The following is a 25,697-nucleotide window of genomic DNA, read 5'->3' as shown; positions in this document are numbered from 1 at the left end:
GTTCTGCAAGAAGCTCGTAGTCCCTGCCTCAATGCCTCCAGCCACTGACCACTTCCTCTGAATCCCAGACCTCCCTCCTCCCAGTGACTGACCTGTGAGACCCAAGGTCACATCACCTTGCCAACGAGTCTCTCCACTTTCTTAACATCAAGGGATGCTTTTCAAAATGAATTTCTTTTTTGCCTTTTATTATGAAAACTTCCAAACAGATACAAAGGTGGAGCAAATGATGGGGCACCTGAGTGGCTCAGTCGGTTAAGCCTCTGACTTCGGCTCAGGTCATGATTGCACGGTTCATGAGTTCCAGCCCCGCTTCAGGGTCTGTGCTGATGTCTCAGAGCCTGGAGCCTGCTTCGGATTCTGTGTCTCCCTCTCTCTGCCCCTCCCCCGCTCATGCTCTGTCTCTCTCTCTCAAGATAAAATAATCATTTTTTTTTTTTTTAATTGGGGCGCCTGGGTGGCTCCGTCAGTTGAGTGTCCGACTTTGGCTCAGGTCATGATCGAGCGGTTTGTGAGTTTGCGCCCCACGTCGGGCTCTGTGCTGACAGCTCAGAGCCTGGAGCCTGGAGCCTGCTTTGGATTCTGTCTCTCCCCGTCTCTCAGCCCCTCCCCTGCTTATACTCTCTCTGTGTCTCTCAATAATAAATAAATGTTAAAAAAAAATTTTTTTTAATTTTTTAATGAAATAATTAACTTCCAGCTGCCCATCATCTTGGGTGGATCAGTGGTTCTCAGTTTATGCCTACTCTTTTTATTTTTTTTAATGTTTTATTTATTTATTTGAGAGAGAGAAAGCACAAGAGTTCAGGGGTGCCTAGAGAGGGAGAGAGAGAGAGAATCCCAAGCAGGCTCCAAGCTGTCAGCACAGAGTGATGTGGGGCTTGATCTCACGAACCTGAGCCAAAATCAAGAGACAGACACTTAGCCGACCAAGCCACCCAGACACCCCAGTTCATGGCTACACTTGTCTTATCTTTACCCCCATCCATTACTCACCGAGGACACCTGGGTGTCTAACATCCCTCATCCTAAGATACCACAGTACTTTGAGACTGAAATTATTTTTTAAATTATTTATTTTAAAAGATGTCCCCAATTATTTTGAAAGATGTGTCTATTCACTACTCATCCATCCATACATTCAGCTAACACTTTCCAAGTCACTCCTATGTGTCAATCTAAGAGGATTCACGGACAAATTGAAGACCCCCAGATTCCAGGAGCTCCCAGTCTATGATGTCACACTTGAACTGCCAGAAGTCCTGTGATGTCACTGAGTTCACCACCACCCCCCCACACCTGGTGTCAGGCAAGATCCCTTGTATCCTACACCATCTCAGGTGTGCGGGGCCCATGACACAGGGATCCATGCTTGTCTGTTCTCTGCTGCAGCCTCAGGACCTGGAACAGGGCCTGACACATACTAGGTTCTCGATAAATATTGGTAGGATGAACAGGTCATGTGCACAAGGAGCTTCTTCCCAGGTCCCGCCCTCACGCCCCCTCCTGAACTCCAACTAGGCGAGGGGGACCAGTGAGAATGCAGAGGTAGCACTGAGGAGATCTATCAATCCCACTGGGCAGAGGCCAGCCCGGACCAGGAGACCTGGGCCCCAGCTATGTCCCAGACCCACCGTGTGACCTCTTACTAGTCACCTAAGGTCTACCCAGGGAGCCTGGGCCAAAGAAAAATGACCGAGCCAAGTGGACAAGGCCTCAGGGTCTGGCCTGCCTCTCCAGGAACCGTGCAGGGGCTCCTTAGCGCCCAGGCAGGGGCCTGGCACAGAAGAGGCCCCCTCTGTTTGCTGAATAAATGGTGAATGAGGAGTGTGGCTGAGACAGTCCTGCCCCATGCAGGTTCTAGGCTGCAGGCCACCACCCAGAGATGAGTCTCCAGGACAAAGTGCTGACGCAGGGACAAAGGGCAGGGCTGGCCACGCTCATCCCATTAGCAGACTCTGAGACACCACGCCGCCCAGGGGAACATGGGGCCCTGTCCCCCACCAACCCAGCCCTCATGTGGGCCCCCAAGCAGAGGTCGCTGCCAGACACAGTACCTGAATCACACTCTGGCAGCCTTCCACCGTGTCCGTCACCCCCAGCAGCACCCGGTGCCTCAGCAGGGCTCCATTGGCAGCCGCCAGCCTAAGGTCCGTGTTGGTGTTGGCCTAGAAGACAAACGCCAGGCTCACAGTCAGATCTCCAGGGAGCTCTCAGGCCCTGAGCCACACCCACCTCTAGCAGCTGTCCCGCCTCTAGATACCATGGGGGCACTCCTGGCATCGAGACACATCCATTGCTCCCCCTATAAAATGGGGTTGTGGGGTTTGCAGCCAATAAGTTCAATAGTGTCAGACAGCTCTGGGTAGAAGCCCAGCCCTGCTACTTCCCAGCTGGGTGGCCCTGGACAAGTGATGCTCCTTCCCTGAGTCCTGCTTTCTTCAGCTGTAGAATACGGACAATGTCCCTGCCTCCTAGGAACATGGTGAGGCTGAACTGGGACTGTGTGTGTGGAACACTTAATCCAGTGCCTGGGACACCGTCCGCTGTGCTGACAGAGATATCTGCTGGCGGTGGGGTGGATGGGTTTGAGCGCTTATTGTGAAGAGTGCCTGGCCCTCGGAAGGGGACTCTGGGAATCCAGCTCCCTCTTTTCCTACCCAAGCCAATCTGGCGCCATGGATCGAGTTGACTAAGCAGATGTTAAGCAGCCCGGGGGAGGGGGAAGGAGGAGGAAGAAGCGTGTCAAGACCGAAGTGCTGGTTTGGAGAAGAGACTCTCTAAGGATTTAGAGAGGCAACCAGATGACAGCCCAGTGGAGGACAGTCAAAGTCCCCAGGAGTGTAAGGACTCCCTTAGAGAGCTTTTGGAAATGTGAGAAAGCCCTTTGGTTGTCACAGGGATGGTACAGGCAATGCTGGCACTTAGGGACAAGGACTGGGGATGCCTTCCACTGATGACAAAGTCCCATGAGAGACATCCCACAATCGGAAGAGGGGTCTCCCGGCCTAACCAAACTCCACATTCCCCACCAGATGTGAACACAGGTGAATAAGCTACTTGTAATTCTGACCGGCCAACCAGGTTCTATTTGACATGTAAACCTACGGTGTTGTTTTCTTTTTTGAAAGTTTACGTTTATTTATTTTGAGAGAAAGAGAGCAAGTGGGGGAGGGGCAGAGAGAGAGGAAGAGAGAGAATCCCAAGCAGACTCCATGCTGTCAGCACAGAGCTCAATGTGGGGCTCGAACTCACAAACCATTACATCATGACCTGAGCCAAAATCAAGCGTCAGATGCTTAACCAACTGAGCCAACCCATGCCCCTTACGTTGTTGTTGTTGTTGTTGTTGTTTTTAAATGGGTCTAAAATATACTGAATTTTCTAGGAATGCTATGACTATCAAAACACAGGGTGATTATATTTTGTTTTGCCTAGAGTGTTAGTAAGGGTTATTCACCCTAACCTGTATCATCAAGAGTTCAAATCCTGGCTCTGTCTCTCACCCCCTGTACAACCTTGGGCAAACTACATCCTACTTCTCTGCCCCCACTTCCTCATCTCCAAAAGCGGAGATGGGGCGCCTGGTGGCTCAGTTGGTTAAGCACCTGACTTCAGCTCAGGTCACGATCTCATAGTCTGTGAGTTCAAGCCCTGCATCGGGCTCTGTGCTGACAGCTCAGAGCCTGGAGCCTGCTTCGGACATGTGTCTCCCTCTCTCTGCCTCTCCCCTGCTCGTGCTCTGTCTCTCTCTCGCTCACTCTCAAAAATAAATAAACATTAAAAAAAATTGTTTAAGTGGAGAAAATCACACCTCCCTATAACAAGGGTTATAGCAAGGATGGAATGAGTCAACCCACATAGAACACTTGCAAGAACGAATACTGCATGCCTGTCAACTAATGATATCAGTTCAGTGATGATACTGAGTTGCAAACTTTGTCTTCCCCTGTTCTCTGTTGGCCACAGATATCTTTCAGAACTTCCCACATGCTTTAGCAACCTGCTTTACTCTGGCCGGGATACCAGGCAGACTCTTGTGTGCCTTCACAAACCTCCCAGTCTTGAGAAAGGCTAATAATGCCCCAAACAAGGTGAAAACAAGGCAGTGTGTGCAAAATGCTAAGGCTCTCAAGGCTGCTATGGTACAAGGACACTAACAGGAAGAGGGACAGTGATGGTCGGGAAGGGGGAGTTGCATGGTCCTGAGTGCTGAGGTATCTGAGGAGGAAGGAATCCTTGAGCTGAGGCAAGACCTGAGGAGCCTGTGTGACCGCAGACTGGTTACTCTACCTCTCTGAGCTTTGGCTTCCCCACAGGCAAACAGAGGCAACGATCATAACAGTTGATACTTATTGAACATCTACATTATATTAGGTACTATTATAAGCACTTTGCATACATTAACTCATTTAATTCTCCCCAAAATCTTCTGAGGGAGCTAAGGTTATTATTTTTTTAATGTAAGCTCTACGCCCAAAGTGGGGCTTGAAGTCACGACCCTGAGATCAAGAGTTGCAAGCCAGCCAGGTATCCCATGGGAGCTACAATTATTATCCCATTTTACAGATGAGAAACTAAGGCCATGAGAGGCAAAGTAATAACTTAGTCCCGGTTGCAGAGCTAGCCAACAGCAGAGATATCCTGCTGCCTCATATGCTTGGCGGCTGTAGACAGCCGGTGCCAAACACAGAGCACACAGCAGGCGCTCATTAAATGGTGGTTATCATTAGGAGTGAAGGAACCCCAAGGTTCCCTGACTGAACAAACACTGATGGCAGGGGGGCCACTGCATACCTGGGGCCCCCATGCTTTACCTCTGAGTAAAGACAGAGGATCTTATTCAACTCTGTGCCCTGTGCCTAGCACACTGCTTGGTACTTGCAGGGGCTTCATAAACACTGAGCAAGGCAGGGAAGGGAGAGAAGTAGGTGGATAGCCACTGTGGGCATTCTCTAAACTGCATGAATTGCATCTGCACCCTTGAAGCACCTGCCAGCTGCCAGGTGTTTCGCTGGCTCTTGCTAAAGCAAAATAGTCTACTTTCTCCCTGCCCCAAGAGAAGTTTCTTGCGGCAGGAGCAGCCAGTTCAATTTATTTTTTATATGCCAAGCACCAGAGCCATGAAAGCTTCAACAGAGCCCAAGGGCAGCATTATTTCGTCAGCCTTGTCGCAAAGCCCAACAAAGATCTTTTCAGAATGATTAAGCCATAAAGTTCCTATTTGTCCCTCTGAGCACAAGAACTAAATGGAATTCACACCCCAAACTCTGACCACATTTCCCAGCATCCCTCTCCTCCTGAGTCAAGCCAGAATGGATCTCCAAATCCAACTCTGTGCCAGGTACTGGGAGGAGCTTCTTAAAGCAGCTGGAAAGACAGTGGAGGTGTGGTAGGCAGAGTGATGGCCCCCAACGGTGCCAAAGTCCTACTCCCCAGAACCTGTGAATATATAAAAGCAAGGGGGAATTAAGGTAGTAGATAAAATTAACATTGCTAATTAGCTGACCTTAAAAAAGGGAGATTGTCCCAGATAATCCGGGCAGCTCAATGTAATCACAAGAGGCCTTAAAAGTGGAAGAAGGAAGGATGCCTGGGTGGCTCAGTCAGGTAAGCATCCAACTTCGGCTCAGGTCATGATCTCGGGGGTCATGAGTTCGAGCCCCGCATCGGGCTCTGTGCTGACAGCTCAGAGCCTGGAGCCTGCTTCAGATTCTGTGTCTCCCTCTCTCTGTGCCCCTCCTGCACTCATGCTCTGGCTCTCTCAAAAGTAAAGAAACATTTAAAAAACTAAAAAAATAAGAATAAATGAAAGTGGAAGAAGGAGCCAAAAGAATCAAAGATATGGGAGGGTCTAGACCCGCCATTTCTGGCTTGGAAGATGGGCAGAGGGGTTATTGGCCAAAATATGCAGGTGGCCCCCAGGACCTCGAAAAGGCAGCAAACTTCATTATCCCCTAAAGGCTCCAGAAAGGATGCAGCCCTGAAGTCCAGAACCATAAGATAATACATTATGTGTTTTTAGCCACTGTGTTTATGGTAGTGCGATAGGGAGCCACAGAATGCTAGTGCAGTAGGGTACTGACTGAGAACATGGCTTGGGATCTGAGCACTCTGGCCTTGAATCCCAACTCAGCCATTTACTAGTGCGAAAGGGCTCCGTAAACCCAAAACACCTTCCTCCCGTTTCAGACTCTCAAAACACAGCTTGCCTCCGGAAAAACAACCCACAGGGATTAGATAGGAAAGACAGAAAGGAATTAATCACACATGTGATTTCATTTCTTTCAGTCACTGGACTCATGGGCCCGCATGGTTGCAGAAATCCTTTGAGGCAGGGAAAAGAGAAAGATCAGACCTGGGCTTCTCCTGCCGGAAACACCCTTTCTGGAGGGAGCGTGGCTGGGGTCTCCGAACATCTCACCTTCCTCTGGTGTCTCTCGAAGATGAGCACGAGGGTCAGAGTCAGGCTCATGGCAGCCAGGGTCACGAGCAGCACACCTACCCAGTGGTTCCCCAGGGCAAACATCTGGCTGGTGGAGTAGATGTTAGCCCACACCACCACATAGAACACCTGCGAGAAGCCAGAGAAAGAGCGTGGTCAGGAATACCAGTCCTGGAATAAAGCAGCTCCATTCAAAGGGACACATTCTTTTGGACATGTCTGATGCCCTCCTTGGAGTCAAAGAGCTCACAGGGCCAGGAAGGGACTGATCAGGGTCTGTAGGAAGGAGCCCTTGTTCCCTGTCCATAAGCAACAGTAGAGAAAAGGGGTTAGGAATGGCTACTCTGGGAGCACCTGGGCAGCTCAGTCAGCTAAGCATCAGAGTCTTGATTTCGCCTCAGTTCATGATCTCACGGTTCATGAGTTTAAGCTCCACATCCGGCTCCACGCTGACAGTGTGGAGCCTGCTTGGGATTCTGTCTCCCTCTCTCTCTGTCCCTCCCATGCTTTCTCTCTATCTCTCTTCAAAATAAATAAAAAGAAGTCTAAAAAGAAAAAAGGATAGTTACTCTGAATTCTTGCTCACCTGGATTTTATTTTTTATTTTTCTAATTTATATCCAAGTTATTTAACACATAGTATAATAATGATTTCAGGAGTAGAATTTAGTGACTTATCACTTACATATAACACCCAGTGCTCATCCCAACAAGTGTCCTCCTTAATGCCCCTTGCCCATTTAACCCATCCCCCCACCCAACACCCCTCTAGCGACCCTCAGTTTGTTCTCTGCATTTAAGAGTCTCTTATGGTTTGTCTCTCTTTTTATCTTATTTTTCCTTCCCTTCTCCTATGTTCATCTGTTTTGTTTCTTAAACTCCATGTATGAGTGAAGCCATATTTTCGCATAGCATAATACATTCTAGTTCCACCCACATTGTTGCAAATGGCAAAATTTCATTCTGTTTCATCACCGAGTAGTATTCCATTGTATATATATATACCACATCTTCTTTATCCACTCATCAGTTGATGGACATTTGGGCTCATTCCATACTTTATCTATTGTTGATAGTGCCACCATAAACATTGGGTCACCCGGATTTTAAATAAAGCAAAAAAGGGCAGAAGGCCTGGGAGTGAAATAAATTTGAGTTAGAAGTCCACAACGATCCTTCAACAGCTACGGGTGGCCTTGGACAAGTTATTAACAACACTAAGCCTCAGTTTCCTCAACTGTAAAATGGGGATAATACCTACTTCACAGGTTGTTACAAGGGTTAATCAGATAGCATATATAAGCTCAACACTTGTTGAAGAATTAACAAACGCCAGTGGCCATTCCTTTTCCTTTTCTAGAAGCAGACGTGGGAGTCAAGAGTGCCATTTTGTGGGGTGCCTGGGTGGCTCAGTCAGTTGAGCATCTGACTTCAGCTCAGGTCATAATCTCACAGTTCACGGGTTTGAGACCTGCATCAAGCTCTGTGATGACAGCTCAGAGCCTGGAGCCTGCTTCAGATTCTGTTCCTCCTCTCTCTCTGCCCCTCCTCCACTCTTTCTCTGTCTGTCTCTCTCCCAAAAAAGAATAAACATTAAAAAAAATTTTTAAGAGTGCTATTTGACCATTTATATATACAGAGAAGCAGCAAATCAGAGTGGTTAAGGGCACAGATGCTGAAACCAGATTGCCTGGGTTCAAGTACTGGTTCTGCCATATGTGTGTATGTGTGTGTGTGTGTGTGTGTGTGTGTGTGTGTGTGTGTAGGTGTACACAGATATTTATACATATGTGTCTTCGATGAGTGTACATATACACATACACATATATGTTTATACACACCCATGTATTTATGGTGAGAGCTGGAATGGAACTACCTGTTGTTGAACAGATGGGGAAACCAAGTCCCAGAGAGAAGACAAGTCTTTTTTTTTTTTAATATTTTATTTATTTTTGAGAGACAGAGACTGAGTACGAGTAGGGGAGGGGCAGAGAGAGAGGCAGACACAGAATGTGAAGCAGGCTCCAGGCTCTGAGCTGTCAGCACAGAGCCCAATGTGGGGCTCAAACCCACAAACAGTGAGATCATAACGTGAGCCGAAGTCAGACACTTAATCGACTGAGCCACTCAGGTGTCCCCCAGAGAGAAGACAAGTCTTAACCAAAGCCAGACATTGAGTCCAAGTCTCAGTGGTGGGTCTGTAGATTCCCGGTCCCAAGCCCTGCCCTTAGTAAACCCTGCCTCCAATCCTTTCCCTGGGAATCTGGTTACGACTCTCTCCCATACATTTCCTCTTATACCAAATCCAGGTACACGTGTACTGCTCTATCCCAGCCGGCCGGGCCACCAGCCCCAGACCCGTTACCCACACCAAGAGGCTCCAGAGCACAATGCCCAATTCAGCAGCGTGACGGGGGGTGGGCGCGGCAGGTCAGTGGGCGGCCCCCCTGCCTCCTTACCACAGCAAAGGCCAACCGCATGGGCCTGGAGTTGTAGATGATGTATCGCCTCACTTGGGGCTCCAAGAGGGCGCTTTCGGCCAAGCTCCTGTACTGGTCGGCGGGGACCTGCTTGGCCACGCAAGGGAAAGAGACCAATCAGCCACGGGGAACCACTCCCACCTCCTTCCTGCCCGCAAGCATGTCATTTCCAGTTCATGGGACTGTCACATGGGAGGGGGACCAGGCACCTTCCAGGCTGCCCCGGAAGGCAGACTGAGGAGCTCGGAGTACTAGGAGTGGTAATCACAGAATGCAGCTCAGGAAACGATGAGTGCCCTGGGGAGGTGGGGTAACTCGAGACCCAGGAGGACGCCCTTGGTGGGGGCAAAGGGGGGGGTGCGGATCTTGCAGCCCGAGGCACAGGACCTCACAGCAGACCCAAGAGAGCCTAACAGTTAAGGCACAGGCTCTAGAGTCAGTAGGCTGGGTCCAAACCTTGGCTCTTCCATTCACGTACCAAGTAACCCCACTTCTCTGAGCCTCAGGTTCCTCATTTATAAAGTGTGGACAACAAGAACACGCACTTGTAGGGGTGGTGTGCATATTAAATAACATGATGCATATGCAGTACTAACGTGTGTGTTGCAAAATAAGTATATGCGTACCATGTAGATACATACGGACATCTCTGGGGGGGAGGGGAGCCTCTGTTCTGCCTCCAGCGGTTATGTGTTACTTTGACAGATGTGTGTCATATCTAAGTGCACATGCACACTGGCCCAGTATGGTCCGGTCCGTATGGACACTCAATACATGTGAGCAGGTACCAACACTGCAACACCACTAACGATAAATACTGCCCGAGGCTCTGAAAACTCGCATCTCTCTGCCCAAACAAAAATGGCATAGCACGTAAAGGCCCTGCGAGAGTGGACTGCTCAAGAAAACAGAATCGAACCATTAAAGATGATGTCTGGGAACATGGCAGAATAATATGTGGACTGTTTTCCCTGGTTAAGAAAACCCCATCTGAAGACAACTGTTGAAGAAAAATGTTCTTTTGTACAAAGGCTGACAGGAAACATGGTGTGATAAACCAGCCATTGTGCTGACGTGGGGTGAGTACCGTCAATGTGGAAAGTTTCCCTTCAAGTGATAACATGCTGATTTAAACAATAATGCAATTCAGTCCGAAAGAAGTGAACTCTAAAATCTGCAGGGCAAAATGAGCAGTGTATCTTTCCTGTCCACGGTTAGTCCACATTATTTTACTTCCTCGTCACAAACACCCTGTCTGATAGGTATTAATGTGGCCCTCATTTAATAGAGGATGAAATGGCCACCCAGAGAGGTTAATTCACCTGCTGAAAGCCACCCAGACAGATCAGCATCCAGACCTCTGATCTGAGAAGCCTAGGCTTCAAATCGCTGTGCTTCAAAGCACTGCATGATTATCTAATAGATTCACGTACTCTTCCTTTGAATATACAGTTCCCTCTCCTAAAATGCCCTTCCTCCTGTCTACCCAGCAAACCCCTATTTTTCCTTCAAGATCCCAGATCAAGCATCTGCTACTGTGTGACGCTTTCGAAACCACCGCTCCCCCAGGCGAGTTCATCGTTTTCTCCTGTGAAGGTCTTCAGTGCCTTGTACATGCCTCTGCCGCGGCATTTGTACCCTGCTGACCTGACCCGATCTACCGGGCGTGAGTCCACCTCCTGTGCTGGGCCCCATGAGCTGTGTGAGCGCAGGCACTGGTCTGGCCACCTCTATGGACCCCAGTGCCCTGCACAGTGCCTGGCAAACAACGAGCGCCCCAAAACACGCACCTGTTAAGTGAAGTAACTGGGAGGAGGAGACACTCCTAATACATCTTCCTTATACCTCCCACCATACGGAGCCCAGAGTATGTGATTAACAAATGTTTTGTGGACAACTGGATGAAAGGATAGGTGGATGGGCCAGCAGGTAGGTGGCTGGAAGGAGGGGAAAATGGCAGGGTGTCAATAAAACCCACACTCACCTGAATGCCCCAGGTCTGCAGTTGCTCTTCTGCGGCGCCCAGATCGAAGGAGATGGGCGCACAGGTGTTGTCGATCCGCAGAACCGTGAGGACCTGGCCATTGTGGAGCTCTGAAAGCACACCAGAAGCTTCACCTGGCTGAGCGAGCACCACTGTGGACGAGCCCGGACCCTGATGGCATCACCTCCTCTGGCCACGAGAACCTTCTCATGGCAAGGAGGGACGTGGTAGCAGTCCTTGAGTCCCCACGCGAGAAGGACCGAACTTGACCAGAACCCCTGAGGAGGCAGAACTGAGACCGGAGCCTGGAGGCTACCTGGACACAATGCAAGACCCTATAAAGGAAGAACCTCCCAAGAATGAGAGCTGTCCAGACAAAGAATTGGAAGTAGTGAGCTCCCCATCACAAAAGATTTTTTTTTAATGCTTATTTATTTTGAGAGAGAGAGAGAAAAACAGCAAAGAATGAGCAAGGGAGGAGCTGAGAGAGAGGGAGAGAGAGAATCCTAAGCCATCAGCGTGGGGCCCGACGCAGGGCTCCATCTCACGAACTGTGAGATCGTGACCTGAGCCAAAATCAAGAGTCAGATGCTTAACCAAATGAGCCACCCAGGAGCCCCAAAAAAGATATTTAAGCAGACTGTACAACTAAGTACATGGAGAAGGTGATGTTTCAGACATTTGTATGAACACCACCACACAGGAAGCTCACCCAAATATTACATTCCCAGCGGGCTCCATCTGACTGTGGTAGGCAGAACAATGAACCCCCAAACATGTCCCCGCCGTACTCCCCAGAACCCATGAACATGTTATGTTACACGGCGAAGGAGAATTAAGGCTACAGATGGAGTTAAAGTGGCTAATCCACTGGCCCGAAATAGGGGGGTTCTCCTGGGCTGTTGGGATGGGCCCAATGTAATCACAAGCATCCTTAAAACTGGGAGAGGCGGCTGAAGGGTCAGGAGGGATGTGACCAGGGAAGAAAGGGACAGAGATGGAACACTGTTGCCTTTGAGGTGGAGGAAGGTTCATGGGCCAAGCAGTATGTGTGGCTTCTGGAAGCTGGAAACAGATTCTCCCTGCGCTCCTGAAGGAAGGCGGCCCTGCTGACATGGGGGCTTTAGCTCCGGGAAGCCAGCATCAGACTTCCAGCTTCCAGAACTGTCAGAGGACGGATCTTTCGCCAGCCACTGTGTGGGCGGTAATTGGTTAGGGCAGCCACAGAAAATGAAGACACTGACTTACTGGTAACCCCTCCCCAGGGTATCTGCAACTCACTTGACAATTCAAAAGCACCAACTGAATTAAGCGTAACCTCACAAAACACCACACATCAACTCAGTCTGGCCACAAGCCAGGCAGGACGTCGACTAGGCCAGCCCAGTGAGGTCTGCTGGGGTGAAAGTCCCTGGGGACTGAAACCCCTCAGGCCCAGGGAGGAACAGCCAAGGAATGAAGCTAAATCTGCCTTCTGCTACTAGTAGAGAGAATCTGGACAGAAGGATCCAGATGTCCTTCCACCACAGCAGGAGGTCCCGTGAGCCACCCTGTCAGCAGCCACGCAGCTGGAGTGGGCAGGAGAGGGGGGATCCCCAGTGTTCAGCCACGCAAGGCTGGGCCTGGATATGCTGGCACATTTTCTGTGGGCGAGGCTTAGAAAATGGGGCAGCATGAAGAGATTAAACCATAAATACATTATCTGCTGGCCCAAACTTCCTGTCACCTGAGCGTAGCTCTGGGCAGTATGTCTTTTTTTCTTTTAATTTTTTTTAATGTTTATTTATTTTTGAAGGAGAGAGAGACAGAGCATGAGAAGGTGAGGGGCAGAGAGAGAGGGAGACACAGAATCCGAAGCAGGTTCCAGGCTCTGAGCTGTCAGCACAGAGCCCGGCGCGGGGCTTGAACTCACGAACTGTGAGATCGTGACCTGAGCCGAAGTCAGACGCTTAACTGACTGAGACACCCAGGCGCCCCTGAGTCTTTAAAACCAAATGACTAGCCCTACCTTCCTGACAATTCCTGCCCCACCCCCGCCATTGTCTCCACCTCCTCACTCAGCCCCTCTCTGGGCCCTGCCAGCTGGGCCAACAAAATGTCTCTCAACTCCATGCACCTCCTGGCATCTCCACCACAACCCAGGCCAGGCTACCTTCACCTCTCCCTCATGCCCTTTGGCAGCCTCCTCACTGGTTTCTCCAAACCTACCCGCTTACAATGCATTCTCCACGCATCAGCCAGTGCGTGAACTGGATGCTATCAGTCCTCTGAGTAAAACTTTCAATAGCTTTTTGGTGTTCTACTGACAAAAACCAACCTCCTTACCACACTCGCCCAGCCCTCTGAAGAACCAACCTCCTGCCAAACTCACCTCGAGCCATTCAGCTTCCTTCTGTGTCTTGCCACGCCAGCGTCCTTCGTTCTTGGAACAAGCAGTGTTCACTCCCACCCCAGGGCCTTTGCAAATGCTGTTCCCTTTCCCTAGAACACTTCCACTGGGCTTCACCCAGTGAAATCCTATTCATCATTGATATTCCAGCTCATTAACCACCTCTCAAGGGAGTCTTCCCTGACACTACACCCCTAACAGATCAAATCCTTCTGCTAAACCTACTCAGAACTGCTCTTCAAAGGAGTACATATTCAAAGATAAGTACATACACTTGCAATTATTTGCTTACATAGGTATTCAACTAATTGATTAAAGTCTATCCCCCAATGTGGGAGACTATGTACTCCCACACTGGTTCTGCTCAACACTGAATCCCCGGAGCTGGGTTCATACCTGCCATACAGTAGGCACTAAATAAATGTTTGATGTATAAATGAATTGACACGACAGAACCCTGGCCCCTAACCCCCAATTAGAGTTCTTTTTTTATGTCTTTTTTTTTTTTATCATCTGTCATCTCAAGGTTAAAAAAGCATTGGATGCCCTGCCAAAAAGAACTTTATTTGCTTTCTTTTCTTTTTTTTTTCTCTCTTTTTTAAGTTTTTGCAAGAAGGAAGGGGTGTGGAGGCAAGGTGGGGAGCCAAGGAAAGTATAAGCTAGACAGCTAGCTATAGGAGTCAAAGTGTAGCCCAGCCTCTCGCTCACAGAGTAGCCACGAAAAAGTGATCTAGGGACGCCTGGGTGGCTCAGTCGGTTGAGCGTCCGACTTCGGCTCAGGTCACAATCTCGCGGTCTGTGAGTTCGAGCCCCGTGTCGGGCTCTGTGCTGACAGCTCAGAGCCTGGAGCCTGCTTCATATTCTGTGTCTCCCTCTCTCTCTGCCCTTCCCTGCTCATGCTCTGTCTCTCTCTGTCAGAGACATTAAAACATTAAAAACAAAAATAAACATTAAACATTTAAAAAACATTTAAAAAAAGAAAAAGTGATCTAAATCCCTGGCCTGCTTCCTCGCTTGGAGGGGGATCATATCACCACACGCAGCTTTGCAGAGATGATGAAAATAAATGCTCGGAGAAACACAGGTGTTGAATAACTGGCCACTGTCGTTGCCAATTTAAAAGCAAGCTTGTTGGGACTCAAAAGTTACAGTAAAGCAACCCATGCATGGCTTTAGTTGTATTTGTTCTTACCCTCCCACTCCTGGATTTAAGGTGGCTTTATAAAAATAAAATATGAAAACGGGCACCTGGTTGGCTCAGTTGGTTAAGCGTCCAACTTTGGCTCAGGTCATGATCTCGCGGTTCGTGAGTTCAAGTCCCGCACTGGGCTCTGTGCTGACAGCTCAGAGCCTGGAGCCTGCTTCGGATTCTGTGTCTCCCTCTCTCTCTGCCCCACCCCCACCTGCACTCTGTTTCCCTCTCTCAAAAATAATAAATAAATAAATAAATAAATAAATAAATATAAAATTATAAAATTAGATTTAAAAATAAGCAAGTGTGGGACGCTCGGGTGGCTCAGTTGGTTAAGCTCAGGTCATGATCTCGTGGTTTGTGGATTCGAGCCCCATGTCGGGATCTGTGCTGATAGCTCAGGGCCTGGAGCCTGCTTCGGATTCTGTGTCTCCCTCTCTCCCTGCTCCTCCCCTGCTCTCTCTCTCTCTCTCTCAAAAATAAATAAAGATTTAAAAAATAATAATAATAAAAATTAAAAAAATAAAAATAAGCAAGCGAGAGAAACTAGACAAAAAGAAAATAAAGGCAGAAATGAGTTTGCATAAGGTACAATAAGAATAGCTTCTAAGTATTGAGCCCTTACCAGGCACCAGGCACAGGGCTGGGGCTTCACGGTCCTAATCTCATTTCATCCTCCAAGAGCCCTAAAAGGTGGGTACCACTGTCAGAGAAAAGGGAACAGAGCCTCTGAAAGGCGAATAGACCTGCCCGAAGTCACCAGAGGAAATGAAAGTAAGAAACAGGGGCAAAGGCAGTGCCCAAAACCAGGGCGGTCACGCTGGGTGGGGCCACAGACCAGCACCCCATTTCACAGCATAGCACAGAAAACCCATGTGGACCGGGGTGCTAGGCATGGAGAACACCAGCTGCTTCCCTACACCAGCTCTTTGCACATCGACGAAAGCGCTGGTCCCAGCAAGGCAAAGACTCTGCATGATGACTCTCTTTGTCTTTCAAACCAAGTTCCTGGATTCCTGGCAATAATCTCTCTCATCTGTTCCTTAGAGTGGGAACAGTAAGTCTCTACTTAGAAATACTTTTATTACACCTAGATAAGAAAAAGAACTTGAAAAGTGACCAAAGGAATGGGCATTCACAGGTGTGTGTGCACGTGTGTGTGTGTGTGTGTGTGTGTGTGTGTGTGTGTAGCAAGGAGGAATTTCCTACAAAGAAGCAAGAACTGGCTTGCCAAAAACCAGCGGAGCAATGTCTTCAAAGTTCTAAAGGAAAATTATTTCATTCCACTCCATCCTACTGGTGTGTGTGTGTGTGTGTGTGTGTGTGTGTGTGTGTAAACTGTTTTACCAATAACAGTAGTAGAAGAAACCCTTGTTTTTAAGTAGTCAAGTTTCAAATCATCTAAGTAACCAGCCGCAATTCAAAATGCCAATGCCCAGCCACCCATTCATCCTGTTCATTCAACAAAATACGTACTGAGCATCTACGACAGGCCAAGCCTGTGCTAGGTACTGCAAATGCAGGAATGAACAAGACAACACAGAGCCCCTGCCCTCATGGAACTTACATTCTAGTAGAGAAGCTGGAGATTCAACACTTTATCACACAGGTCAGCATTTAATTACAGACTATGCTAACTGCTATGGGGAGAAGCAGGAATATATCAGGGAGTCCTGGCTTAGGCTGGGGCATCAGGAGAGAATTCCCTATAGAAGGGATATTTGAACTGAGCTCTGAAGCATGAGTTGAAATTAATCAGAGGAAAGGAGGTAGGGAAAGAGCATAACAAGCTGAAGAAACAGCAGATGCAAAGGCCCTGAGGCAGGACAGCATGGCAGGAACAAAGAACGGGTAGCAGGAGCCACTAAGGCAGGCCTTGCAAGCCAGCGATTGACAGATCTTCACACTAAGCCCCATAGGAAACACTGAAGCAGAAAGTGACATGGTCTGTTCTGCATTTTTAAAAGGTCACTCTAAATGTCACGTAAATGGAAGAGGCAAGAAGGAGAGATCAGCTAGGAAGATACGGCAGGGATCCAAGCAGAGGGTAACAGCGATTTGGTCTAACAAGATGGTGATAGAGAGAATGGGGAGAAATGACTGACAGGCCTAGAAATGTATCCTAAAATGCCCACCCCTAGCTAAAGGCTCTCCTGTGTCCTTCACTCCCCTCCCCTCCATTGTGCTATGTGAGTCCAGCCCAGCATCCTGGGGAGAGGGGAGGGAAATAAAGGGCCATGACCTTACCTTGCCCCCAGCCTGGGGGACGCCCTCCAGGCAAGGCATTCCAGCCAGGGGAGGAGGGGGGCAACGGGCCAGCTGCCCCACTGGTGCCCATCTGAGGTTCGCAGGCCATGGCAGAGAGCCAGCTGGGCTTCTACTTCCCCATCTTGGAGCTGTGGTTCATTCTGGAGTGGCCAACTCAGCTTCACTTGCCTTCAGAAAACAGCACAGGAAAGAACTTCAGGCCTGGGCAGTCTGGGCTTCTTGGCCTTGCCAAGGCCAAAGTCATCCCAAAACCAGAGAGAGCCACCAGGAGTCTTTCCACTGACTTTGCTCTTTCCGTCTTGCTGAGGAACATTCTCAGGAGTGAAGAGGAGGAAATAAAACCCTCCAAGGGAGAACTGAGAACTTCCCTGTGGTTTTGGGTCTTCCCTAGCTCAGACACATCCAGATACTCACTTGGAACTCATGAAATGACCAGGCCCCACTCCCAGTCATCTGGGAGTTCTGTTCCCTTATTCAGAGCACCCAGGCAACCAGGCACAGAACCAGTATATTCATCATGGGGAGCCTTATTTATACAAAGGATCTCAAACAGCTTTCCAGAAGACATTGCAAAATACAAATGAAAAAAGAAAAATCAGGATGGTGGGAAATACAAAAGAAAGAAAGAAAGAAAGAAAGAAAGAAAGAAAGAAAGAAAGAAAGAAAGAAAGAAAGAAAGAGAAAGAAAGAGGAAGAAAGGAAGGAAGAAAGAAAAAGAAAGAGAAAAGAAGGAAAGAAGAAAAGAAAAGAAAAAAGGAACAAAGGAAGGAAAAAAGAAAGAAAGAAGGAAGGGAGAAAGAAAGAAAAGAAGGGAGAAAGAAAAGAAGGAAGGAAGGAAGGAAGGAAGGAAGGAAGGAAGAGAAAGAAAAAGAAAGAAAGAAAGAAAGAAAGAAAGAAAGAAAGAAAGAAAAAATGAGAACCATGAAGAACGAAAATAACCAGATATTCAGGCAATCAAGGTCCCCAGCAGAGGCAGTGGAAGTTTCTGCTGAAGAGCATGGGCTCCAGGTTCAGACTAACCAGTTTAAACAACGGTTCTACTACCTATGAGTTAAGTAAACTTGGGCAAGTGGTTTAGCCTCAAAGAGATTTAGCTCCCTATCCTCAAACAATGGTACCTTCCCCACAAGGCTGTCATGAAGAATCAGTGCGGTGATACATATAAAGGGCAGACAAGGGCCTCTGGAACAAAGGACACATCCCACAAATACTAGCTCTCACAGTTGCTGCTTTGAGGTTTGGCACAGTTGTCACGCCTGAGCCAAGAATTTGGTTTTGAGCTTCTAGGTGGCCAAAGCTAAAACAGAAATACTGTCAGTTAAATAGTTCCTGTTCTCTATTAGGAGATGAGAAACAGGAGGGTGAAGAAGGCAATGCATCCCCCTGGCATTTAGCGCTAAAAGGCCTTGGAAACACTTCCAAAGTCTCAGGAGTTGGGTCAGTGACAGCACAGTGGGCATGGCCATGACCCTAAGCCACTGTCGTCAACAAAGCAGAAATGTCCTTTATGGGGATTCTCTTGAAGCCAAAGCAGAGTCCCCAGTGCCACACACTGGCTGGAGCCCACACTTACTCTCTCTGTGTCTGCCGGGGGCCCTGAGAATTATCCATCACCAAGGAAAACCTTGCCTACGTCCCTGGGATAACACCCCAGCCTTGCAAACCATCTTGGTGAAAGTCCAGTAGAGTCGGTTTTTGCTGCCATGGTTCCTGATGCTGGTGAAAACAAGTGTCCCCTGTCGGGGGCACACATCTGCTTAATTCCATGCTGGCCCGAGGGCGGATCGCCACTGCTCAGATCTCCAAAAGAGGGGAGGCTGACTCCCACACCCTCACTACCCTCCGTTTCTCTCGGTCTTTTAAAAAGGACCGGCTACATAATTTGTGGGGCCTCCTGCATAATGAAAATGTGGGGTCCCCTTTTCAAAAATGACGAAGAATTTCTAGATGGTCACAGCAGAGCATTAACCCAGGTTGGGGGCAGGGGGTTTTCTAAGTGGGGGGCCATGTGTCTGAGCAGGCTGCAGGCACCTCAAGTCAGCAGGGACTTTAAGCTCCAGAAGATCACTTGGGGTCACTAACCTGCCCTGTATCCAGCTCTGAGGCCACAAAGTAACAAAATGTTATGAAAAAGCAATGACTTGAATACCCAAGAGCCTGGATTTGAATCCCTGCTCGGCCACTCACATGCTCTGTGGCAAGGTTCTTAATTCCCTGAGCCTTGCTGTCTCATCTGTAAAATGGGAACAGGGAATCCTCCCTGGCATGGCTGCTGCAGGGATGACAGAAAGAGATACAGGCATGACATCCAGGACCCGGCTCACCAAGCAGGCCTCTTTCCTCAGAAAGAGAGAAAACTCAGAGTCAAAGATATAAAGAGACCTGCCCATGACAGGGTGGCTGGAAGATGTAGGTAGGACCAAGAGGGGAACCGAGGTCCAAGCACATAATTCCTAGGCCCTGAGCCTCAGGACCCAGGTCTGGCCATCTCTCAGCCTGTTCTTTAATGCACCTTAAAGGAAAGAAAAGAAAAAAAGACAGAGTGGGTCCAGGGAGGCTATGTCTCCCAGGCATGGTGCACAACAAATTCCTGCTGGCTTCTGAGATGCTGATCTCCGCCCTCCGCCCCCCACCACCACCAATGCCTGCCCACAGCAGGCATTCCCAAATACTGCTCTGCATTAACCAGACTATGGCACCACCCCTTACTTCCTTCCTCTTATCTTACATGCCCCAGAAGCACAAAACCAACAACAACAGCCCAAGGAAGTCTGCCCTGAACCTGGCAATTTCTGAAGCCCTTCCCCATCTCCTCTGATCATCTCCTGGGCCCGTGAGGCGAACATAAACCTTAGACCCATTTCCCAGACCAGAAACCCGGGGCCGTCATAGCCAGCAGCCTGCAGCCCAGAGAAGCTGTTCAGGAGTCTCAGAAAGGCCTGTGGGACCCAGGAGCCTGCCCTCCCTCCTCCAGGCAGGAGGGACCACCCACAAGCTGGAGCTGCCCAGACACTCTTCCCCTATGGAAAGTTTCCATTAGTTGCAAAATCCCACAACTTGGCATTGTCTTTGAGAAGCAATCCCAGCACCCCAGTTGGCCCAATTAGCTTCCCACAAAGTCTCAATCAGAAGTCATTCATCTGCCTGATGATGTGTGATGGTTAAAAGGTACCTGTATAGTTGTACCATTTCCCTCCTGTGTGACTTAACTTCAATCTGCCTCACTTTCTTTACATGTAAAGGGTGATAATAATGGTAACTGAGGCTAAAACTGTTCGTGCATGTAAATCACTCAGAGCAGCACGGGGCATACAGGCATCACCGGAGGAATACACCTATCACTATTTTCACTCCACCAACATTCCCTAAGAACCTTGAAGTGTCAGCCCTGTGCTTTCTTGACTCTAACACCAAAAGTAAAATCTTAAATCCTTGGTCACCCCTCCCTGCTGGGGAATCCCATATGGTGGGAAAGTTGAACTCAGAAAGGGAAATAATGACCAAACTAGGCAGGCAAAGGGAGCAGGCAGAACATGGGGGGGGCCTCAGAACCCTGGGGTGGGGGAAAGGCTTTGCAGAGGTGGCGGTGAGAGAAAGGGCTGCCAAGCAGAGAGAGGTATAGACCAGAGGCCAGGATGGGCCCCACCAGGGCCCTCTGCCCTCACCCTGCAGCCCCTGGTCCAACCTGGAGGCTGCAGAGGGTGGAAGGGGTTTTAGCGACACTGGCCAAGGGCTGACATGGACCCATCACCTTCCAGCATGTCCTGGGCTCACCATTCTGCTCAGCCCCGCACCAGCCCTAGGGGGACCTGGGAGAGACACCCAGACACCAGGGTGGAGGCAGAGCCAGCGAGTAAGCACAGCCCTGGGGCTCCAGCAACTAACTGGGCATCCACTCCCCAGTTTCCTTAGTTTCCTTTGCTGATGCTGCATTTTAACCAGAACTTCCAGTCATAGGTCTTTTTCTAATTAGGTGGTGAGCCCCTGCAGACGAAGAGATCCTTAAGTCCCGCTGAGCAAAGGTCTCCATTTGTGCAGACAAAATGCCCAGGCTCCCCAGGAACCTTGTGCCTCACTGAGATGGACGTGAGAGAGAGAAAGAGCTTAACAGTTTTCTCGAGTCAGGTTTTGTTTTCATTACACTGGAAAGCCCCAACAAAAGGCCATAAGAGGGCCTGTCACAGAAGTTTTAGGGTGGAAAAGACTTGAAAGACAATGGGTCCAAGCTCTCCATTTTGCAGATGAGGAAATTAAGACCCAGAAATGAAAGTGAACTATCCAAGGTCAAAGAGCCAGTCCAGGACGGAGTCCGAGCAGGACAGGGCTCATTCGGACCGTGGATGTCCCGCCACACCTGGCCTTGGCCTTGAGCAGCTGTCCTGCTCCAGTCTCTGCCTTCAAGTCCTGTCCACCGAGTATCCCTCACCTCGGAAGCCCCCCCCCCCCCACCGGCCCCGGCCCCCGTCCCCAGGAGCCGCCGGAGAACGCCTCCCACGCACGACACGCGCGGGAACGGGGCCCAGGGCGCACCGAGAGCCCGGCCGCGCCCGCGCCGCCGACCCCAGGCCGAGAGAGGACGCCCAGGCGGCCGCGCCGCTCCAATCTGGGCTCGCGGCCTCCCGCGCCCGCGCAACCACCCAGGCGCGCGCCCCGAGCCGCGCACACTCACCGCCCGCGCCGCCGCCGCCGCCGCCACCGCCCGGGGACGCGGAAGGTCCGGGCCGCCGCAGCCCCTCCACGCCGCAGCCTCCGGCATCCGCGCCCCGCCCCGCCCGCCGCGCTCCGCGGTCCCGCCCCCGGCCGGGCCGCCCCGCGCCGTCACCCCACCGGGAGGGGCCGCCCGCCCGGCTCCTGGGGCCCAGAGGGTGACCTCCCTTGCATCAGCCAGGCGCCCTCCGGGACGCCGGGAAGCGCCTCCGCGCCCGCCGACCACGTGCACGCCTCTGGGGCCCGCGGGGACCCGGCCGCCCGACCCGAGCCTCCGCACCTGAGACTCCCGCCCGCCCATCTAACACAGGCGCGGCCCCGGGGCGGATGGAGCGGATGGGGCGGATGAGGCCGTCTTGGGGACCAGAAACTTCTCATCTGGTGCATCTAAAACCCTAAGAGCATCTGTTGGAGGATCAGGCTACCAGAGCTCCGAGCCAATTTTCTGGGCTTTTTTAGATCATCTCTGGTCAAGTGGTTCATGTCTCGGTGTCTTCGTTTTCTGGACAGAACAGATCATCCATGGGACTGTAAAGCTTTAATGAGATAGTCTGTATGAAGTGTTCACAACTGCCGGACAACAGAGCTGCTCACCAGACATTGGCTGCTGGCCGCACCCCTCCCACTCTGGGCTCAGAGGGGTCTACAGGGAAAAGTGCCCCCGCCCCGGGAGCTCACGAACCTTGCGTATTGCTCCATAGGGCCCTTATGGACACACGAACACGCCTGTGTATTTCTACCAAAGGGAGCCTGTTCTACTCTGTTGGGCACCCTGCATTTTCATTCAACAGAGTTCCCTGGCGTTCACCTCATGCTAGAACACTCCACTCTGCCTCCTTTCCAAGGGAGACATAAATCTCCAAATATTGTAGGAAGACTCTTTCCTTTGTCCCTCTCCCCTGGAGGACACATGGTGGGTGAGGGGGATGTCCCCACTGGCTCCCAGGCCTTGCTGGGATGGTCCTAGCCACGTTGCTGTGTACATGCCCCAGCCTGCATTTCTCCAAGTGGACTTGCTGAGTCAGAATGGATGCATTCTTAATTTCAACAGATGTTGCCAAATTGCCGGGGGCCTCTGAGGCCACAGGACTTAGTTGGCTGAGTGCTCGGCCTCGAGGTGGAGTGCTTGGGGGCAGTGAGCAGTGATTGAGGAACAGAGCAGTAGATACTGGCCAGGTGCCTTCACTCACCAGGCAAGTAGAGATAGGCAGTAGGTAACTAGAAATGAAGTTCATTCACTTATTCAGCAACAAAGGACACTGGCTGCCTGCTAAGTGCCAGGCCATTGTACTGGGCAGCACTGAACAAGATACACAAGATCCCTATTTAGTTTGCCTAATTTCTGAAAACACAATTTGGGGACATGAGAGTGAGCCCCGTGGGATGTTGGAACTTTACTAACTGCTGATGGGATGTCGAAAGGGATCCTTTGGCAGGTGTGTGGCCAGGTCAGCACCTGTCCAAATCCTGCCTGTCTGGCAAGGCTCACCCCCTGCATGAAGCCGGGGACCGAACTCCTGCCCTTCCTGCCAGGCTCCCTTCACTCCCATCCCCACTGCTTGTCACTCCAGCATGAACTTAAACGTGTTGATGCATTAGTCCCCTTTGCTAGGGAGGCACAGAAGACCTGGGCCTTTGGAACTGGCTGACCAAGCTCTACCCCTTCCTGGCAGACGAATTTGCACAGGTGGGCTCACCTCTCTGAGCTTCAGTTCCCTCCTTCATGAAAGAAAGGTAACAGTATCTGCTAAACTGAGAGATGGTCAGACTTAAGGGAGACGATGGATGAAGTGCTTCATGGGAAGTCTCCAGTGGGAGTGAGCTGCATTCTTGGACAGCAAGGCAAAGCGTCTCGTGCTTCTCTGAAACTTCAGCACATGGTTAAGTGCTGGCTCTATGGCATGAGGGTGCAGGGGCCCCACCTAGAAGAGAGAATGGTGACTCAAATCTGGTAAAAGGTGAGTAAAATCTAGTCACATTCGCAGACTTCGCTAGCAATATCTTGATGGATTCACAAGGCTGTAGGTGGCAAGCCCAAGCCCCTCTCCACCCCTAGCCTACCCTGACCTAATGTTTACTAGCTCTCCCCCAACCCCAAAGTCCAAGAACACGGAACATTTCTCAGTTCCTCCTACACCCCCGTGCCCTTGCTCACTTCCCATTCTCAGTGGTCTCCATTCCTCTCCATCTGGAGGGTAACCCTCAACCCCATTCCACATCATCAGCTGTCACATTGTCAGGTCTCAGCTGAAAGGGCCCTTCTTCTGGGAACCCTTTCCTGTGCCCCGTTCTCATATGTATCCTTGTTTAACTAAGGCCGACCCCAGCACATGATGTGGTCATCGCTCAATGTCCCCTTCCCCCAAAAGAGAAAAAAAACCTTTAGCGCATAGAGCGGCTTCTGCCCATGCTCTTAGCTGTCCCCCAGCACCCACCCCGCCCTCGGTATTTGCTACCTGCATCTGAAGTAGTGAATGAAAAGCTGTGAATGCAATCAGCAGGGCTTCAGCTACAGATAAATCCAGAAAACCACAGGCTCCGGCCAGAGCCACCATTGCTCAGCAGCTGTACACTCTGCCCCGTCGTGTTTGCAAGGGTTCCAGACTCGTGTCTGAGGGCTGGCTGCCCACTCTGGCAACCTGGATGGAGTGAGAGGGAACGAAGTTCTTCCCAGCCTGGCAGAATCTCCAAGTGTGGCAGCGGATGGGACGTGGTGGGGGGAGGGGGGGCTCAGAACTGCCGAATAAGTGATTCCATCTTGTTCTTTGAAACAGGTCTGCCAGTTACAGACTCACTTTCTAACTCCTTTAGAAATGGACCACTTGCAACGTTGCCACGCTCTGAACAATTTGAATTAAATCGTGCAGAGATTCGGGTTGGGAAGCTAGACAGACCCAGGTTCAAATCCAGACTTAGCCGCCAATTGGCTCTGTGACCTTGGGCAAGTGACTTTATTGCCATGTGCCTCAGTTTCCAAATGTGTAAATGGGAATAATATCTCAGAGAGACAGAGGGAGAATTCAACTATGTAAAACACCTGGAATTGCTCCTGGTATAAAGTTGGTGTTAGTAAGTGTGAGCTATTTTTATTTTATTATTTTAAATTTTTTTTACACACTTATTTATTTTTGAGAGCGAGACAAAGCATGAGTGGGGGAGGGGCAGAGAGAGAGGGAGACACAGAATCCGAAGCAGGCTCCAGGCTCTGAGCTGTCAGCACAGAACCCACTGCGGGGCTCGAACTCACTGGCCGTGAGATCATGACCTGAGCAGAAGTCGGACACTTAACCAACTGAGCCACCCAATCACCCTAGTAAATGTGATCTATTTTAAAAACCACTTCCTAAGCATGTCCCACAGAATTTTCCTTTCCATTACGTTGATTTGAAATCGTGGACGCCACACTGCACAGTGGGCCCTCCAATGTGGGATACACACAATATAGGTTAACAGCACATGAGAGCTTGGACTGAACACACAGCTGTCCTTGTCAGGAGGTGTGTGGGCAATAAGACAAGTCACATGCTGTTTGTCAGGAAACTGGGTCAAAACCAAAAGAAATACTCTGAATTCCTGTCAGGAAGGCCTAGAGTGTCGGGGAGCTGTTTCTAGTGTGCAGGAAGACAAGAGCCAGGGACAGGTACGAAGAGAATAAAACAGGGCAAGGCCTCAAGAACGAGAACAAACGTGTCTGGCAGAGGAGGGAAGGGCAATTAAAAGTACTCACGCTTTCGGGGTGCGTGGAGGGGCTCAGTCAGTTAGGCGTCTGACTCTTGATTTCAGCTCAGGTCATGATCTCACAGTCCATGGGTTCAAGCCCCAAGTCAAGCTCCAGGCTAACAGCAGGGAACCTGCTTGGGATTCTCTCTCCCTCTCTCTCTGCCCCTTCCCTGCTCATGCACCTGCACATGCCTTCTCTCTCAAAATAAATAAACATTAAAAAAAAAAAAATACTCAGGCTTTTAACTAGAAAGCTCCACCCTCTGGTCTTTCTATTTTTAAAAACCGCACAAGACAGTGGTAGCCAACACACCAATCATGTTCTTGGAACAACCAGCCTAGCTTCTCCCTTTATCTTATCTTCAGCTGCTGCCATGTGTTCCAGAATGTTGCTACTGTTCCCTTCCTTACTTTCAAGTAGGAGAAAAAGGCAGGCTGTGTACCTCCTGACCCTCCAAGCCCACCCATCCCCATCGCTCATCCCCTCCAAACACAGTGAGCTATGGCCTTGAG

The 25,697-nt window shown here is 50.1% G+C and overlaps 1 protein-coding gene across 6 annotated transcripts in view; it reads right to left on the bottom strand.

Moving 5' to 3' along the window:
• Positions 1-25,276, bottom strand: part of TMEM268 (transmembrane protein 268) — a 33,688-nt gene extending 8,412 nt beyond the window's left edge. For 2 of the 6 annotated variants that reach the window (XM_042912643.1, XM_042912644.1), the window contains exons 1-7: positions 23,921-24,591; positions 23,162-23,386; positions 16,737-16,925; positions 10,909-11,018; positions 8,904-9,011; positions 6,425-6,574; positions 2,058-2,168 (exon numbers count right to left, since the gene is read on the bottom strand). In XM_042912643.1, the coding sequence (XP_042768577.1) occupies positions 2,058-2,168; positions 6,425-6,574; positions 8,904-9,011; positions 10,909-11,018; positions 16,737-16,845 (588 nt within the window). In that variant the 5' untranslated portion in view covers positions 16,846-16,925; positions 23,162-23,386; positions 23,921-24,591. Of the gene's footprint in view, positions 1-2,057; positions 2,169-6,424; positions 6,575-8,903; positions 9,012-10,908; positions 11,019-16,736; positions 16,926-21,426; positions 21,479-23,161; positions 23,857-23,920; positions 24,592-25,191 lie in introns of those variants that run through there. The other 4 variants (XM_042912639.1, XM_042912641.1, XM_042912640.1 and 1 more) reach the window with 4 other exon arrangements.
• Between the last annotated feature and the right edge of the window lie 421 nt (positions 25,277-25,697).

Source organism: Panthera leo, chromosome D4 (assembly GCF_018350215.1).
Source record: "Panthera leo isolate Ple1 chromosome D4, P.leo_Ple1_pat1.1, whole genome shotgun sequence".
Classification (NCBI taxonomy): Eukaryota; Metazoa; Chordata; class Mammalia; order Carnivora; family Felidae; genus Panthera; species Panthera leo.
The sequence above is the reverse complement of the archived record's forward strand: the minus strand, read 5'-3'. Positions and strand labels throughout refer to the sequence as shown.